This window comes from Hypanus sabinus, chromosome 6 (genome assembly GCF_030144855.1).
Source record: "Hypanus sabinus isolate sHypSab1 chromosome 6, sHypSab1.hap1, whole genome shotgun sequence".
NCBI classification, from domain to species: domain Eukaryota; kingdom Metazoa; phylum Chordata; class Chondrichthyes; order Myliobatiformes; family Dasyatidae; genus Hypanus; species Hypanus sabinus.
This window is the reverse complement of record NC_082711.1, coordinates 120051625-120070603: the sequence shown is the minus strand read 5'-3', so window position 1 is coordinate 120070603 and position 18979 is coordinate 120051625. Positions and strand designations below refer to the sequence as shown.

The window sequence follows — 18979 nt, the reverse complement described above, 5'->3', positions numbered from 1 at the left end:
GACTAAGTTTCAAAGGACTCCACAACTCATGTTCTCAGTAGTATTTTATTATCTATTTATCTGTTTGTTTCCTTACCTATTTCATTCTTTTGCAATTGGTCGTTGCGCGGAGTTTCTCGTTGATGTGTTTGTATTTTGCTGTTGACTGTGCATGCTTGCAATAAAATGAATCAAGGTAACAGTGGGAGGCATACTGCAGAAGTACTTTGAAAACAGATTTATTTTAAACTTTGAGAACAAACCAATTCCAATTCCAGTTGCATTTATTCATAATAGTGTGGGTGTTGACATCGCTTCGGTCTCGTTTCCTTTTCGTCACTCTGAGTGTCAGACTCATGGATTTGGATAAGGGGGCGGGGCCGGCGACAGACTCCGCAGTCATTGGCGGGTTTTGTGTCACGTGAGCAGGATCTGTTAATTGACGGCTCTCTTGATTCGCCAGATCTGAATCTCGGGGTAGGAACGCCAGTGGGCTGCCATGACAACCCTTGTTGCGCAGGAAGTACCGGGCTATGTTACACGTCATTTCCGGCTCATTTGAGCACTCGTTTCCACGGTGACGGGAGAGACGCCGAAAAGCCATGGTGAGGAAGGAGAGAGAGAAGGTAAAGGCAGATGAAAGGGTGAGGTTGGGCGGTGGTTAGTGATGAAGAGGGATGAGGGTGTGTGGAATGGAGAAAGTGAGGGTGTGGGGAGACTGAGAAAGGGGGAGAGTTATGGTGTGCAATGGGGAGAGTTACGGTATGGGATGGGGAGAGTGAGGGTGTGGAATGGTGAGAGTAAGGGTGGGAAGGGGGAGCGTTTGGGGAGAGTGAGAGTGGGATGGTGAGGGTTTAGGGAGAGTGAGGGTGTGGGATGGGGAGAGGGTGTGGAGAGGTGGAGGGGATGGGGAGAGAGAGTGTGGAATGGGGTGTGTGAGGGTGAAGGTGTGAGATGCAGAGAGTGAGGGTGAAGGTGCAATGAGGGTGTGGGATAGGGAGAGTGAGGGATTGGGATGGGGAGAGTGAGGGAAGGGGAGAGATGGTGTGCAATAGGGAGAGTGATAGTGTGTGATGGGGAGAGTGGGGTTGGGGGAGAATGACTGTGATGGTATGGGGAATGAGGTTAAATAAGGTGTTGGGGAATTGAGTGTGAGTAGAAATGGGAGTGGAGAGGGTGGGGAAGGAGATACAGTGGGCTGAGTGAGGCTCTGGGTGAGGGAGGGTGGTGCAGTGACAGTTGTGTGGTAGGGGGAGTGAGAGTTGTGTGAATCAAGGGTGAGATGGGTGTGTAGATGGTGGGGAGTGAAGGTGGGGGTGTAGATTGAGTGAGGGGCTGTGGGTGTTGTGATGGTGGGCTAGAGTGAGGGGGAATGTGGCAGTGTGGAGTAAGGATGAGGGAGGGATGGATTGTCAGCGAGATTGAGGTAAGAGTGAAGGTGTGAGTGTGGGACGTGGTGCAGATGACAGTGGTTAGGTTCTGTGTTGCACTCTCTCCATGTTTTCCCCTGGGATTCCCTCCCCTTGCCTGCCCTCTCCAACTCCGGTTCTGGACTCGCTGCTGTCCTTTAACTGCCGGCTCTGTCCATTCCAGGCACACCCCGGCAGCTGCAGCCATTATGGAGAGCCTGCTCCAACCACTGGCCTGGCTCGCATCCGACGATATCACCCCAGGGCCACATCCTCCCAGGTTGACGAGTCTCTGTTCGGCAACTGTCACCAGGTAAAGCTGAATGACTAGCACTAAAGAGTTTTACTGACATTATTCCCCTGGAGTTCTGTGGAGCAGTGGGTACGTGTACAGTGACCTCCCAAACCATTCACCACAGCCTGATCACACAAACACACACAACTCCACCCTTGAGGTCCCAGACAACTCGCGCCTCCCCACTCCAACTATAGTGCAGAATAACCTGCTTCCAGAGCCCCCAGCTCCAATACCCAATGACAGACGCCCAGCTCCAATACCCCTGTATTCCAATACTCCAATACAGACTCCCTGATCCGATACCCATGGACAGAGGCCCTGATCCAATTGTTGTCGTGGCTATCCCTCGAGGTCGAGGATGATGGTCTTCATTCTGTTCATGGGCTCTCAAGTGGCTTATGAGTCCAATCTTGGCTTTGAAAGTTCTTCCACATTCAGGTCAGTTAGTTCCAGTTGGCAGATTTTTCTTTGGTTGTTGCAGCCTCTCTTTCCATTTTCTTCTCCTTTTCTTCTAATTCTGCACATCTGTCGGCTTTGAAATTTGCTGTTCCTTCTCGGATGATGGTTTGCCAGAGTTTCCTGTCTTTGGCTATGGTTTCCCAATTGTTGATGTCGATGTTACATTTCCTCATGTTGGCTTTTAAGACATCTTTGAATCTCTTCTGTTGTCTGCCTCTTTTATGTTTGCCTTCTTTAAGCTGGGAGTAGAAGATTTGTTTCGACAGATGCTCGTCTTTCATCCAAACAACATGATTGCTCCATCTTAGTTGGTTCTTGATGACGTAGGCTTCAATGCTTGTTGGTTTTGCTTCATTTAGCACGCTGACGTTGGTTCTTCTATCTTCCCAGCTGGTATTTAAGATGTTTTGAAGACAGTGTTGATGGAACTTTTCAAGTGCCTTCAGATGTTGTTCGTATGTTGTCCAGGTTTCTGATGCATACAGGAGTTTTGGCAAAACCGCTGCTATGTACTTTTTGGTGTCTGTTTGGATGTCACGGTCATTAAAGACTCTTGTTTGGAGAAGTCCAAAAGCTGTTCCAGTGCATTTAAGACGATGTTGGATCTCATCATTAAGGACAACATTGGAAGAGTAGTGACTTCCAAGATATGGAAAATGGTCCACTTTTTCCAGGGTTGTTTCGCCAAGTTGAATTGATGCTTCTATCTGATTTGTCTCAGTTGGTGACGGTTGGTAGATGATCTTAATCTTCTTGGAATTGATGGTAAGTCCAAGTTTTGTGTATGTGCGGTTGAAGGCAGTCAGAATCTGTTGTAGGTGGTTTTCTGAGAAAGCTGCAACACTGTTGTCATATGCGTATTGAAACTTGATGAGGGAACTTGTAGATGTCTTGTTTTTGGACGAGAAGGGCAAGATTGAAAAGTCTGCATGTGTTTTGTAGACAATTTCGATTCCTGGGGGTAGGTTGTCCTTGATGATGTGGATGATTGACGCAATGAAGATGGTGAACAAAATTAGGGCAATCACGCATCTGTTTTACTCCTGATCTGACTTGAAAAGGCTCACAGTTACTGTTGCTGACCATGACTGTGGCAAGCATGCCATCATGGAGGAGTCTCAGGGTTTGAATGTACTTTTCAGGACATCAATAGGTGGATAGGACATCCTATAGGAGTTCCCTTGATACCGAGTCAAAAGCTTTGGTGAAGTCGATGAATACCATGTACAAAACTTGCTCACAACATTTTTCTTGTAGTTGTCACATTGTGAAGATCATGTCGCTTGCTCCACGTGATGGTCTAAAACCGGCTTGTATCTCCGGAAGGGTCTTCTTGGCTGATGTGTGTTCTCCTGTCACACAAAGATGAACTGTTGTATATGCTTATTGCATTTGGTAGGAAAGGTTTTCTGTAATGATCCTTGTGATAGCAGAGCTGAATGAACTTGTTCAAAAGGGTACTCCGCTGCTTATTTATAGGTGTAAAGTGAGTAGAGCAGGGGGCTAAGCATGCATTCCTGTGGTTGTCCTATGCTGATGGAGATTGTGGAGGAGATGTTTTTGCCAATTCAAACAAGTGGTGTAATCACTGGCATATGTCATGTAATTTGTTGACATTGCTGCAGCAGTACAATGCAATATGTAATAATGGGAAAATATGACTTACAGTAAGTATATATACGGTATATAATAAATAGTTAAATTAAATAAGTAGTACAAACTGGAAATAAAAAAGTGGTGAGATGGTGTGGGAGGAACCAGCAGCCAGGCAGCATCTATGGAAAAAGAGTGAACGGTTGACATTTCAAGCTGGACCCTTCATCAGGATCTAAAGAAAGGACTCGGCCAGCATTTTGTATGCTTAGCTTTTGATCAACAGCATTTACAGATTTTCTCGTGTTAGTGGGGTAGTGTTCTTGGGTTCAGTGTCCATTCAGAAATCAGATGGCAGAGGGGAAGAAGCTCTCCCTGAATCATTGAATATGTACCTTCATGCTTCTGTACCTCCTTCCAGATGGTAGCAATGAGAACAAGATGTGTCCTGTGTGATGGGGTCCTGAATGATGGACATCACCTTTCAGTGTGTGGGCGTCTTCTGCCTACTGAATCACCCTGCTCTGAGTGAATAACCTCTTCAAATCTCGATCCAAATCGTTCTTTATCTTAAACACAAGTGATTCTGCAGATGCTGGATATTCAGAGAAACACACAAAACGCTGGAGGAACTCAGCAGGTCAGGCATCACTTATGGAGTGGAATAAACAGTTGATGTTTCTGTCCAAGACCAGTACTGGAAAGGAAGGGGGCAAGCCAGTATAAGAAGGTGGGGGAGGGGGAAGGAGTCCAAGCTGGCAGATGACAGGTGAAGCCAGAGAGGGAGAAGATGGGTAGGGGGAGCAGGGAAGACGTGAGAATCTGGGAAGTGATATATGGAAAAGGTAAAGGGCTGGACAAGAAAGAATCTGATTGGAGATGGTGCCTCATGGTTCTAGACCTGTCAGTCAGGAGAAACAGATTCAAAACCCTTTTTCAGATCGGACTAGTTCACTTTCAAATGAAACAAAATATTCTGTTATTTTATGAACACTATCTCTGAAAGGTCCTTAAACTGACCTGCAATATCAGATAAAACATAGTCTTCTTCCTCACTGGTTCTTCGCCATACCCATGTAGGATATTATTACACACTGTACAGGTTCATTCTCTGCAGTGATACTGTAAGTGTAGTGTGTCCACTCTATATACAGCCTGAAACCCCCTGTGATTATTGTTACCTGTACATCTAATTTCCTGATGTACACTCATTAGCCACTTTATTAGGCACAGTGAGGCCTCCAACAGCCAGGGTTGACTATGGACGTTGTGTCCTAGCTATCTAGATACACAAGCCTGGGTAATAAGATATGGAGAGCAAGCTATTGCCCCTCTTCACACATCTGATGAACATGAAGGAATGACAGGCTCGGATACAGTTTGATACCAGCAGCATTCCAGGAGCTGCCAGTCAGAATTGAACTAAGTGTAAGACGGCCTTAGGGAATCCTGCTGTGGATTTTTTCCATGGGGATTTTCTATTGAAGCCGTTGCCATGAATGCATATAGACACATAGCAGTGAAGGTTTGAGATCAGAGTTTTCCTTCTCCTTGATAAGCTGCCAACGGCCAATGAGCCCTATCTGCCCAAGCAACTGGCTTTAAGGCAACAGTAGCCCACTTTTGCCCTTTCTCCTGTCAGTAAAAATGTTTCCTTTAGGCTTAGTATCTAAGCCATGCATGAAGGCCAGGAACTTGACATGGTTGTAAAGTTGATATTTGAGGTACACGCCATTGGGAGTATTTAATAGGTAGTGGGAGCTTGTCCCCATTCCCACCCCAGACTCTAACAACCTTAAAGAACTGTATTAGGTACATTAATACAAAAATCTAATCAGCCAATCATGAACGTTTTGACCATGTCTGTGGCAGCAACTTAATGCATGTGAACATGGTCAAGAAGTTCAGTTGTTCAGACCAAACAGCAGAAGGAGGGAGAACTGTGATCTAAGAGACTTTGACTGTGGAATGATTGTTAGTGTCAGAAGGCCAGTTTGAATATCTCAGGAAACTGCTGACGTCTACATAAAATTATTGGCATTTTCACACACCTCAGTCTCTAGAGCAGGGTTGAAGCTGTTCCTAAAACAATGATTTGTAGGAACTCAGCATTTTAGGAATGGCTACTTTAAGAACATAAGAAATAGGAGCAGGAGTGGGCTATCTGGCCTGTCGAGCCTGCTCCGCCATTCAATGAGATGATGGTTGATCTGACCATGGACTCATCTCCACCTACTTGCCTTTTTCCCATAACCCTCAATTTCCCTACTATGCAAAAATCTATTCAACCTCGTCTTAAGTATGTTTGTTGAGGTAACCTTCATTGCTTCATTGGGCAGAGAATTCAACACTCACCACTCTTTGAGAAAAGCAGTTACTCCTCATCTCCATGCTAAATAGTTCCCCTGAGTCTTGAGGCTATGCCCCCTAGTTCCAATCTCACCTACCAGTGGATACATCATACTCTCCTGTGGGGCTTCTGTATGAAGGGGATCCTTAATGATGGATACCACCTTTCCTCTTCCTTTTCAGGGTCCTTTCCAGTCCAGAGGGGATGTCCTTAATCGTGGCACTAACCTGTTAACAGGGCTCTTCATGGTTCCTACTCTTAGCTGCAGAGAGAACATTAGTTTCCCTTAAGATTCAAGATTCAAAAACTTTATTGTCATTCTAACCATACATCAGCTCTGCAGGGCAGAATGAGACAGCGTTTCCCAGGGGCAGTGCAATCATAACATAACAAACGCAACAATAAATAGTAAACACAACAATAAACAGTAAAACACAACAGCCACATGTTAGTTAAAATCAAGTTATAAGTGTCCAGTGCAAGTTAAAAGTGTCCAAAGCAGAGTCAGGTAGGGCAGCTATTTAGCAGTCTGACAACCTGTGGGAGGAAGCTGTTTAGTAGCCTTGTGGTTTTGTTTTGATGCTCCTGTAACGTTTGCCTAATGGCAGAAGAACAAACAGTTTATGGAGAGGTGTGAGGGGTCTTTAATGATGTACCCTGTCTTCTGGAGGCATCGACTCTGAAAGAGGTCTTGGACAGAAGGTAGGGAGACCCCAATAACCTTCTCTGCTCACCTAACCACCCTCTGCAAGGCTTTTTTGTCAGCAGCACTGCAGCTGGAGTACCAGGCTGTGATGCAAAAGGTCAGCACACTCTCAACCACTCCTCTGTAGAATGTAGTTAAGATGTTAGTGGGGAGTGATGCTTGTTTAAGTTTCCTCAGAAAGTGCAATCTCTGCTGGGCCCGTTTCACAATCCCAGTTGTGTTCCTGGACCAGGTGAGATTGTCCGAGATCTGCACCCCAAGGAACTTGATGTTTTCCACTCTCTCTACTGTGGAGCCGCTAATGCTGAGGGGTGTGCGCTCAGCCTGAGACCATCTGAAATCGACGATCATCTCCTTGGTTTTGGTGACATTAAGCATCAAGTTGTTGTCACTGCACCAGCTCTCTAGGTGTTTGACCTCCTCACTGTTTCATCATTTTTGCTGATGAGCCCCACCGCTGTGGTATCATTGGCAAATTTAATGATCAGGTTCTCCTTGAATCTGGCTGCACAGTCATGTGTTAGCAGTGTAAACAGCAATGGGCTAAGCACACAACCTTATGGGGATCCAGTGCTCGGTGTGATGGAGTCCGAGATGTTCCTGCTAACATGGACTGACTGTGGTCTCTCTGTCAAGAAATCCAGAAATCAGCGAAACATGGCAGTGTTAAGGCCAAGCAGCGATAGTTTCTCCACTAGTCTCTGCAGGATGATGGTATTGAATGCTGAACTGAAATCAATGTACAGGATTCTGGCATAAGTGTCTTTATTGTCCAAGTGAGAGAGAACTGTGTGCAGTGTGGTGGATATTGCGTCCTCCGTAGAGCGGTTGGGACGATAAGCAAACTGTAGAGGATCCAGCGATGAGGGGAGGCTGGCTGTGATATGAGGCTTGACAAGCCATTCAAAACATTTCATCACTATGGGGGTCAGGGCGAAGGAACGATAATCATTCAGATAGGCTACAACTGATTTCTTTGCTACGGGGATGATTGTGGAGGTTTTGAAGCATCGGGGGACAATGGCTCTCCTTGGAGAGCTTAACTCTCCTGTCTTCAATCACCACTACATTCTCTTCACTGCCCCTACTAAGAATAGATCCCTATGATAATAGAGTTGTGATAATAGAGTAGTTTCCTCATATTGAATATTGATAGGCCTAGATAGAGTGGATGTGGAGAGGATGTTTATGGTACTGGGTGAATCTAACATCAGAGGGTACAGCATCAGAATAGAGGGATGTCCTTTTAGAACAGAAATGGGAAGAGATTTCTTTAGTCAGAGGGTGATGAATCTATGAAATTCATTGCCACGGATAGCTGTAGAGGCCAAGTCATTGAGTATATTTAAAGCAGAGGTTGATAGATTCTTGATTAATTAGGACATCAAAGGTTACATAGAGAAAGGAGGAAAATTGTGTTGAGGGAGATAAAAAAAAATCAGCTGTGATGGATGGTGGAGGAAACTGAATGGGTTGAATGGCCTAATTCTGCTCCTATGTCTTTTGGTCTTATGAGATTAGCTCATTGTGCGAGTTGGACCAGAGGACCAATGCTGTATGACTCTGACTGGAGGCCCCAGTGTGTGATATAAAGTCAAGTTCAAGATTTGAGCTCCACCTTTCACATGTTAACATCCTTAAATAAACTTCTGATTAAATGTATGCAGTGTACAATCTGTTACTTCTTGCTGCCAGGCAATTGCCGGGGGCAGTAAATCACACAGCATCCACATAAACTGGGGTTTGAGTGGGTGAGTCTTCTCAACCCCACGGATTTGACTAGACGTATGAAGCTTAATGGTGGTGGGTTCCTCGCTGTGGAGTCCAGTGGCTGCTAGCAAGGGGCTAACAAGCCACATTCTCAGAGATGCCCAGGGGTTTCATTTGATTTGGCCATCAACTGTGGTATCATCAGGAAACTTGAATATGGCATTGGAGCTCTGCTTAACCTCATAGTCATATGTGTAAAACTAGTAGAGCAGGGAGCTAAGCATATTGCCTGGTGGTGCATCTGAGTTGATGGAGATCATGGAAGAAATGTTGTTGCCAATCTGAACTGACAGTGGTCTACCAGTGAGGAAATCCAGGATTGAATTGCACAATGAGGAATTGAGGCCAGGTTATTGCAGTTTATTGATTGAGGGGATGATGGTATTGAATCAGCTGTAGTTGATAAAAAGCATCCTGATGTCTGCATTGTGCTGTCCAGATGTTCCAGGATTGAGTGAAGAGCCAATGAGATGGATCTGCTGTGGACCAGTTGTTCTGGTAAGCAAAGTGAAGCTGATGTCAGTCACTTCTCAGGCAGTAGTTGATATGTTTCAACACCAGCCTCTGAAAACACTTCATTACAGTGGATTTAAGTGCTGCCATTGAGACAGGTCACTATGTTGTTCTTGGGCTTGCTTGAAATAGGTGGATACTACACACTGCTGAAGAAATAGGTTAAAGATTTTAGAAGTTAAACACCTCACACTTGCCTGTATTAAATTCCATCTGCATTCTTCAGCCCATTGTTCCTGCTGGTCCCGAACCCACCACAAGAACTGATAGCCTTCCTCACTGTCTACTACACTCACAATCTTGATATCATCTGCAAATTCTCTTCTCCCTCCTGCCATCTAGCAAAAGGTACCAAAGCATTCAGGCTCTCACGACCAGACTGTGCAACAGTTTCTTCCCCCAAGCCATCAGACTCAATACCCAGAGTCTAGACTGACATCTACATCATTTATTATTATATTGAAATTTGTCCTCTACTGTTCCTCTTGTCTTGTTTATTATTTATTTACTAATTATTGTACTGCACTGCACTGTTTTGTGCACTTTATGTAGTCCTGTGTAGGTCTGTAGTCTAATGTAGTTTTTGTATTGTTTTACATAGTCTAGTGTAGCCTTGAGTTGTTTCACATAGTCTAGTGTAGTTCTGTGTTGTTTCATGTAGCACCAGGGTCCTGGAGGAATGTTGTTTCATTTTTACTGTGTACTGCACCAGCAGTTTATGATTGAAAAGACAATAAAAATCAACTTGATGACTTGAAATTTACTGATCCAGTTTACCACATTATCATCCAGATCATTGATATAGATGACAAACAACAACAGACGCAGCACCAATCCCTGTGCCACACCACTTGTCACAGTCCTGCAGTCAGAGAGGCAACCCTCTACTAGCACTCTCTTAGTCTTCTCCTGCTAAGCTAATGTTAAGTCCTATTTACTACTTCATGCTGAATGCCAAGTGAATAAACCTCTTATACCAGCCTCCCATGTTGGACTTTGTCAAAAGTCTTGCTAACATCCAAGAAGACAAGTCTTTCCTACATTGACTTTCCTGGTAACCTTATCAACTCTGTAAGATTGGTTAGACACAAAGCCATGTTGACTATCCATAAGCAGCTCCTGCCCTTCCAAATGCTTACATATCCTGTCCCTTTCCCAGATTATTCTTGGAACCATTCCTGAAAAGGGGACAGTATTAACTGTACTCCAGTCCCCACCCGTGGTTAAGGACATTTGAAATACCTCTACCTTGGCCCACACTTGCACATCAGTTGTTGTTCAGTCTTGTTTGTGTGTAGTTTTTTTTACTAATTCTATTGTATCTGCTTTTTTTCTACTGTGAGTACCCATAAGAAAACGAATCTCATTTTCTATTAACACTAAAAATGCAAAGGGATTTAGACTGCATCAATGAGAAAGCGTCAGGTACGTGTGTGTGTACACAAAGCCAGGTTTTGACTGTGCAGACATTCAGAGTACCCTGTGTATATGTGTAATCTGTTGGCCGATTGTGGTGCTATTATATGCCAGCTCTTCACTTGTCCCCCAACTGCCATTCCTTCCAACAGTGAGATATGATCGCCTTGCCCTTTTGGGAAAAATTGGCAGGGTGTGTGCAAAGAATCCATCAAGTGGCCAGACTTGAAATAAAAGTCCTCCATTTGTTCTGATGTGGTTGGGATGAGAGTGATGATGGTGGGTGGTGGGGCAGCTTTGAGTAAGTTGGTGGGTGGGCTGTGTTGGATCCTGATGTTTTTGATCCAAGGCTCTTTCAGGTGTCAAGGTTGAGACACAAAGCTTGTTGCTACACAATAATTTTATTAAGCTCTAAGCGAACAAAGATTGAAGAGGAGAGAGTGACAGAGAAAGTGAAGATGGGGAAGGAGAACAAAGAAGAGAAAAGATGGTGAGCCAATGTGCTCTGCTCTTCTTATACCACAGATAAGAAACATTCCATTTAAATGTGTAGATAAGCGTTAACCGTATTCAAATAATATGATACCCAAGAAGCTGCTAGAATGATAGAAAGAAATGAAATAACTACTGGACACACAGAACAATTGCATATACATAGGTAATTATATAAAATACAAACAGGCATAAGAAAGTTAAGCTGCAAAGAAATAACAAATATATATAATGCAACAGCTTTCATTGTTGATGCACATTTTCTTTCAGAAGATGGCACCCACAGGGCAATTGGCTCTGGACTCTGACCCCTGCTCTGACCGAGCCCTGGCCAAGGCGATGCAGGCTGTGCCCGGAACCACCAAGGCAATCGAAAGCCTGAGGATCATCACCAAAGACCATGTCCGGGACCTCATGTAAGACAGACAGGCTGGGGGAGGAGGGAAGGTAGTGAGGGAGGCTCCTGCTCATTGTTTGGAGCTCCTGACCTCCTGCTAAGTATATTACTGTCAATAATATACTGGGGATAATATTATTGCCTGTATATTACTCTTAGTATATCTCCACATCCCTTCCCATCCTGCACCCTTTCCTACACCATGCCCTTTTCAATCCTTCCCTCTACCTTCCATCCCTCTTCATCACACATGCTTTTTCACCCAAGACTTCCCCACCCCCAGGCCTTAAATTTCCCCATAACTGCTCCTTCTTTTCCCTACATATTACCCTTCACATCCTTCACCCAGTCTTGATACGTCCACCCCTCCAACCTGACATAGAACAATACAACCACCAATTGCTGGAGGAACTCAGCAGGCCAGGCAGTATCTATGGAAAAGAGTAAAGCTGACGTTTCAGACAGAAACCCTCTGGCAGGTACTCTTTTCCATTGACGCTGCCTGGCCTGCTGAGTTCCTCCACACTTTTTGCATGTGTTGCTTAGATTTCCAGCAAATGCAAATTTTTCTCTTGTTTGTGATAAAATAGTACAGGCCCTTTGGCTCACAATGTTGTGCCAACATTTTAACCTAGTCCAAGATCAATCTAACACCTCCCTCCTTCCCATATAGCCGTCCAGTTTTCTTTCATCTATGTGTCCATCTAAGAGTTTCATGTATGTCCCTAATATATCTCCCTCTACTGCCATCCCTGGCAGTGCATTCCAAGCACTTGTCACCCTATCTCTGATATTCCCCTGTACTTCTGTCCGACCACCTTCAAAATTACCCTCTTGAATTGGCCATTGCTGCCCTGGGAAAGAGGTTCTGGCTGTCCACTCTATCTTTACCTCTTATCATCTCATTCACCTCTATCCAGTCCCTTCTCATCCTCTTCATTCCAAAGAAAAAAACCCTATCTCACTCAACCTATCCACAGAAGACACATACTCTAATCCAGACAGTATCCTGGTAAATCATCTCTGCACCCCCTCAAAGGCATCCGCATCTTCCCTATGATGAGACGACTAGAACTGAACTCAATACTCTGTGATTTAAGGAGTGTTTTATAGAGTTGCAATATTACCTTGTGGCTCTTGAACTCAATCCACCAACACATCATACACCTTCTGAACCACCCTATCAACTTACACAGCAACCTTGTGTGGTTTGTGGATGTGGTCCCCAAGCTCCCTCTGTTCCTCCATACTGCTACGAATCCTGCCGTTAACCTTGTACTCTGCCTTCAAGTTTGACCTTCCAAAGTGTATAACTTGATGACTTACTGGACTGACCTCCATCTGCTGCTTCCCCATCACGCTCTGCATCCTATCAATGTCCTATTGTAACCTATGATAACCTTTTACACTAACTACAACACCACCAGCCTTCATGTCATCTACATACTTACTAACCCACCCTTCTGCTTCCTCTTCCAAGTCATTTATAAACATCACAAAGAGCAGGGGTCCCAGAACAGATCCCCATGGAGCAGCACTGGTCACCACCTCCAGGGAGAATACGCTTCATCTACAATCCCCCTCTGCATTCTGTGAGCGTCAGTTCTGAATCCACGCAGTCAACTTCCCCTGGATCCCATGCCCTCTGACATTCTGAATGAGCCTAACATGGGGAACCTTACTAAAATCCATATGCACCACTTCCACTGTTCTACCTTCATCAATATGCTTTATCACATCCTCAAAGACTTCAGTCAGGCTCGTGAGGCATGTCCTGTTCATGTTGACCACCCCTAATCAGACTCCGCTTCTCCAAAAGCTCGTAGATCCTGTCTCTAAGAATCCTCTCCAATAGTTTGCACAACATTGGTGTAAGACTCACTAGCCTTACCAGGATTATCCCAAGATTATCCTTGTTACCTTTCTTGAACCTTTCCCACCTCTACCTCTTCTTCCCTTAACCTTACCCTGTTGTCCCAATTCTTCAACTCTCCATTCTAAATCTCCCAGTGTGCCCTTCCCACCCCAATTCCTCTCTGCTGCTGCCCACCCTTGCCCCGTTCTCACCAAGACTCCTCTCAACCCTACCATTTTCCTCCATTTTCACTCGATGCCCTGTCCTTTCCGCATCTGCTCCTGCCCCATCCCTACTCTACCTCTCTCAGCCATGTAGCATGCCACATTCCCTCTTTCAATCTTTCCCAATCCTTTCTATTTCTCTTTGTATTCTCTCTCCCACCCCAGTTTCACCATTCCTCTCTGTTTGTCTTCTTACTCTCTCCTTACTCCCTTCTCCTTGCATCCATTTCCCTCTATCTCCATTATTTCTACTTCCCTTCTCCTGGTCCTATCTAACCAGCCCCATCCCAAGACCATTACCTCTACCCCTCCAACAACATCCTCAGTCACTCTCTCTTTCCTAACCAGAATCCAGATAAATGCAACCTACCCAGTCTAACAATCCCTTCACTACCCTCCCTTCCTCTTCATTAAGCCCTCCCAACACCCAGCATCTCCATTCAATTCACCTGCCTTTCCTCCTCTCTCTGTCCCTCCTCTCCAGACCCCGCCATCTGTCTGTCATCTTCCAGTCCCTTTCCACCCCTCCTTCCCCTTCTTGCCCTTCCTCCTCTCTCTCTATCCCTCTCTCGACCCCTGCCTTCTGTCTGTCATCTTCCAGACCCTCTCCTGCCTTTCCTCCCCTCTCTGGCCCTTCTCTTTGGACCCTGCCGCCTATCTGTCATCTTCCCTCCGCTCTTCTACTCTTCCTCCTCTCTCTGTCCCTCCTGTCGACACCCACTGTCTGTCATCTTCCATCCCCTCTCCTGCCCCTTCTCCTCTCTCCTGTCTTTCATCTCCAGATCCCTACTCTCTCTCTTGGTCCATCTCATTCTGTACCTTCCTATCTGGTCATCATATCTCCCCCTCTCCCCCTCTCCCCCTCTCCCACACCCTTTCAATCTCAGCCCGCCAAGAAACTGCTTTTCTTCCTATTTCCTTCTGCAACTTTCCTCCTTGTCTCCCGCTGTCTCCTTCTCCTTTTCTCACTCATTTCCTTTCTCCCATTCTGTATCCATGCCAGTATTCCCACAGAGGACCCATCGGGCAAGACACTGATCATGAGTCCAATGGATTTTGAGCGAATAAAGGCAGAGTCCCGGATAGTCAGTGAGGAGGAGCGGCACGCCATGAGGAAGGCCATCAATGCAGAGAAAATGCAAGCAGCGGTAGGTGACTGACCCATCAATGATACACAAAGACCATGATACCCCTCTCCTATACACCCTGTCGGCAGAGAGGGTGTCTCAGGTTGAGACATTGGCCGTTCACTCACCTACCATAAATGCTGCCTGACCTACTGAGTTCCTCCGCCATTCCGTGTGTCGTCTCTTGCCACGAGCTTTCTTTCCCTCTTTCTCCACAACTCATATTTCTTGTTGCACCCTCCCTTCTCAGCGCACCATTGCCTGTCACTTGCTGTGTCCTCCCTAGCTTGCCACCTCTCTCATAGCCATCACCAAACCCTCTCAGCCCCCTCACCCCCTCTCAGCCCCTTCACCCGCTCACCACCCTCTCCCCTCAACCCCTCACTCCCGCACCTCCTCCCCGCTTCTCCCTCACCCAATCCTTCCCCCTCTTCCCCCTTCCCCCTCTTCCCCCTTCCCCCTCTTCACCCCTCTTCCCCTTCCCCATCTGCCCCATTTTGCCCTTTCCCCCCTCTTACACCCTCACCTTCCCTCTCCCTTCCCTCCCCACCCCTCCCTCTTCCCATTCCTGTCCCTTCCACCCTCTCTTCTGCCACTCCCCATTCTACCTCCACTCACATTCACTTTCCCCCTCCTCATTCTCCAAGTCAAACCCCTTCTACCCAGTCCCCTCCCCCCTCCCCTCCTCCCTTCCCCATCTACCTCTTCCCCTTCCCCCTCACCCCCTCTGGCTTCACCCCCTTCTCCCCACCTCACCCCCTCCATCCCTTTTACCACTCTACCCCCTACCCCCATCCACCTCCCTAACCCCAACCCACTCTCCTCTCCACCCCCTGCCCCCTCCCTGTCCCCTCTCTCCTCCTCCCTCTGCTTCTCCCACCACTCCAATCTTCCTTTCTCACTCCCCCTACTATGAGCCACTCCTGCCACCATCACTTGCCCTGTTTGCCCGTGTTTGCAACCAGGAGTTGGTCGCTATTCGGAAAGGCTTCATCCGGGCCAAGGAGATGGAGAGGAAGAAGAATGAGAAGCTGACTGATGTGGAGGAGGTGGCACGCGACAGGGCCCTCTACCTGCTTGAGAAAGCCAACAGCATGCGGCTGGAGCAGGAGGACGAAATCCGAAAGATCAACGAGGTGAGGAAGGGCAGGATGGTGAGAGGGAGGGGATGAGAATCTGAGAGGCAGTGTGAGGGAGGGGATGAGGCTGTGAGAGATGGTGAGGGGGAAGGCAGGGTGGTGAGGGCGATAGGATGAGGCTCTGAGGGGCAGTGTGAAGGAGGGGATGAGGCCTGAGAGGTGGTGTGGCGGAAGGCAGGATGGTGAGAAGGAGGGAATAAGGCTGTGAGAGGTGGTGTGAGGGAGGGGACGAGGCTCTGAGGGGCAGTGTGAGGGAGGGGATGAGGCCTGAGAGGTGGTGTGGGGGAAGGCAAGGTGGTGTGAGAGAGGGGACAAGGCCCTAAGAGGTGGTGTGAGGGAGAGCAGGGTGGCAAGAGGGAGGGGATGAGGCTCTAACAGGCAGTGTGAGAGAGGGTGATAGATCAAGGTGGTGGATCTGGAAGAGTGAGGAGTCTGAAGAGGGTGTGTTGGTGAGGACCTTGTGCTGCAGTGTCACCTATCCAGGGAAGGAGGTGCCCAAGGCAGTGTGGGAGAGAACAAAGGCATGGTGAGCACACTGGAATCTGTGCTGGGGTGGGGATGGGCTGCTGTGCCCGGAAGACAAGCTGGATTGCCTTTGTCTCTGGATGTCCCAGTGTGAGATGTGGAACTGCTGTGTGAATCAAACTTCAGGTCATGCCACTCAGACAAAAACAGTATGTCTTCACAAAATCCTTCAGTCTTCCCTCATCAGAAGCCCTAGGTGTAGCATGAGACCTGCAAATGCTGAGGCCCAGTCAGTGGTTTTCAGGTCTCTCAATCATGTAAGGTACAAGAGGTCCAGGTGTGATCTCTGGAAAGCCATGTCATTGGTGAAGTGGCAATTCCGGACTAAAGGATGGATGCTCAGGGCTTCAAGGTGATCACCTCCTGCAAAGTGAAACCACGTGACATTGGTGACAACAGGGCTTCACTTCCAGATGAGATCAATGCCTTTTACGCTCGCTTTGACCATCAAAGCATGGAGGAACCTTCACGATCTCCCACACCCCCAACGTCCCTACGATTCGAGTCTCTGAGCCTGACAAGAGGGCATCCTTCAAGAAGGCAGACCCAGGGAAAACATCCAGCTCAGATGGCTTATCTGGCCAAGTATGAAAGACCTATGCTAATCAACTGGCTGGTGTGTTGACTGCTGTCTCTAACCTGTTGCTTCGCAGTCTGAAGTACCCACCTGCTTCAAGCAGGCTTCAGTTATATCAGTACTGAAGAACGTGGAAACCTGTCTCAGTGACTATCCTCCAGTGCCAATGGAGCTGATTATTGAGTTCAGTGGGAGGAAACTGGAGCTCACCAGGTGATCAGAGATGGAGAGGGTCAGCAGTTTTAAATTGCTTGGTGTCTTCATTTCAGAGGATCTCTCCTGAGCCTTGCATGTAAATGCAATTATGAAGAAAGCACAACAGTGTCTCTACTTCCTTAGAAGTTTGTGAAGATTTGACATGATATATGAAACTTTGACAAACTTCTATAGATGTGTGGTGGAGAGTATATTGACTGGTTGCATCACAGCCTGGTATGGAAACACCAATGCCCTTGAGCAGAAAATCTGACAAAATGTAGTGAATTTGGCCTGGTCCATCACAGGTAAAGCCCTCCCCACCACTGAGCACATCTACGTGGAGTGCTGTCACCGAAAGCAGCATCCATCATAAGGGACTTTCACCACCCAGGCCATGCTCTCTTCTCGCTGCTGCCATCAGGATGCAGGTACAGGAGCCTCAAGACCTGCACCACCATGTCAGGAACAGTTATTACCCCTCAACCATTGGGCTCACCCCATCATTGAACTGTTCCCACAACTCATAGACTCACTTTCAAGGACTCCTCATCTCATATTCTCAATATTTATTGCTTTTATGTTCATTATTATCATTTCTTTTATATTTAGATTATGAGGACACTCAGTCCTTGTTTATTGTCATTTAGAAATGCATACATGCATTAAGAAATGATACAATGTTCCTCCGGAGTGATATCCCAAAATAAAAAAAAAAGGACAAGACTCACACTGACAAAACCACATAATTATAGCATGTAGTTACAGCAGTGCAAAACAATACCGTAATTCGATAAACACAGACCATGGACTCCAATCGTCCCGATATCAGGCAGTAAATGGGAGAACTCTCCCTGCCATAAACTTCCAGGCACTGACAATGCCTCGGAAGCACCCAACAACAGCAGACTCTGAGCCCTTCCAAAAACTTAGAGCCTCTAATACAGCCTCCCGAGCGCCATCCTCTGCCGAGTGCCTTCGACCTCATCCCGGCCGCCGAAACAAGCAAAGCTGAGGTCTCCGAGGCCTTCTCCTCCGGAGATTCCGGACCGCACAGTATCAGCGGCAGCGAAGCGGGCATTTCAGAAGTTTCTCCAGATGTTCCTCCACGCTCTCACGTCTGCCTCCATCAAAACAGGATTGTGCACGGATTCCTACTTAACACATAACGGATATCCATCTCCAGAGAGGCCGCATACGCTGCATCGCACCGCTATCTTTTCCTCCTCCATCAGGGGGATTTATTTTGATATTTGCAGTTTGTTGTCTTTTGCACTTTTGTCCTGTTAGGTGCAGTCTTTCATTAATTCTATTGTGTTTCTCAGATTTTCTGTGTATGTCTGCAAGAAAAGGTATCTCAGGGTTATTTATGGTGACATACATTGTATGAACTTAGATTAAGAAAACTACTTCGAACTTTGAATTCAGGGACTGTGCTAATGTTATTCTGTGGCTGCATGTGCTATCAAAACTATATATGCTGTGTGCTCTGTGCGACTATATGTTCCCCCTTGGCCCTGGAGGAACGATGTTTGGTCGAACTTGAACTTATGAAGGAGAGGGTGTGATCAGCTTCAGTCTCAATGATTTTGTGTGTGTGTGTGTGTGGTTCTTTTCTTTAGACCATTGTTGGAGCCAAATGCCACGCCATCCGCGATGCCCAGATCCTTGAGAAGGAACAGATTGCAAAGGAGATGTTGGATGAGGATAGGCGACTGGACACAATGATGGAGGTGGATCGTCAGAAAGCTCTAAAGATGCAGGATGAGATTGAGTGCAAGAGAAAAGAGAATGGACTGAGGTAAGAGGTGAGAAGGTCATGACAACAGAAGTGGCAGGGGGGAGAGAATGGACTAAGATTAGAGGTAAGGAGAAGGTTATGCCAGTGGAGAAGTGGCAATAAGTGGGGAGAGAATGGAATGAGGTGAGAGGCAAGGAGATTGAGAGATGGTGGA

The 18979-nt window shown here is 46.6% G+C and overlaps 1 protein-coding gene across 3 annotated transcripts in view; it reads left to right on the top strand.

The window, feature by feature from the left end:
* Positions 1 to 520: 520 nt before the first annotated feature.
* Positions 521 to 18979, top strand: part of LOC132395792 (cilia- and flagella-associated protein 45-like) — a 45603-nt gene continuing 27144 nt past the window's right edge. Inside the window, exons 1-6 of one of the 3 annotated variants that reach the window (XM_059972836.1) lie at positions 521 to 605; positions 1573 to 1701; positions 11259 to 11401; positions 14465 to 14609; positions 15554 to 15724; positions 18647 to 18825. In XM_059972836.1, coding sequence (XP_059828819.1) covers positions 582 to 605; positions 1573 to 1701; positions 11259 to 11401; positions 14465 to 14609; positions 15554 to 15724; positions 18647 to 18825 — 791 coding nt within the window. In that variant the 5' untranslated portion in view covers positions 521 to 581. Of the gene's footprint in view, positions 606 to 1572; positions 1702 to 11255; positions 11402 to 14464; positions 14610 to 15553; positions 15725 to 18646; positions 18826 to 18979 lie in introns of all 3 variants that reach the window. The other 2 variants (XM_059972835.1, XM_059972837.1) reach the window with 2 other exon arrangements.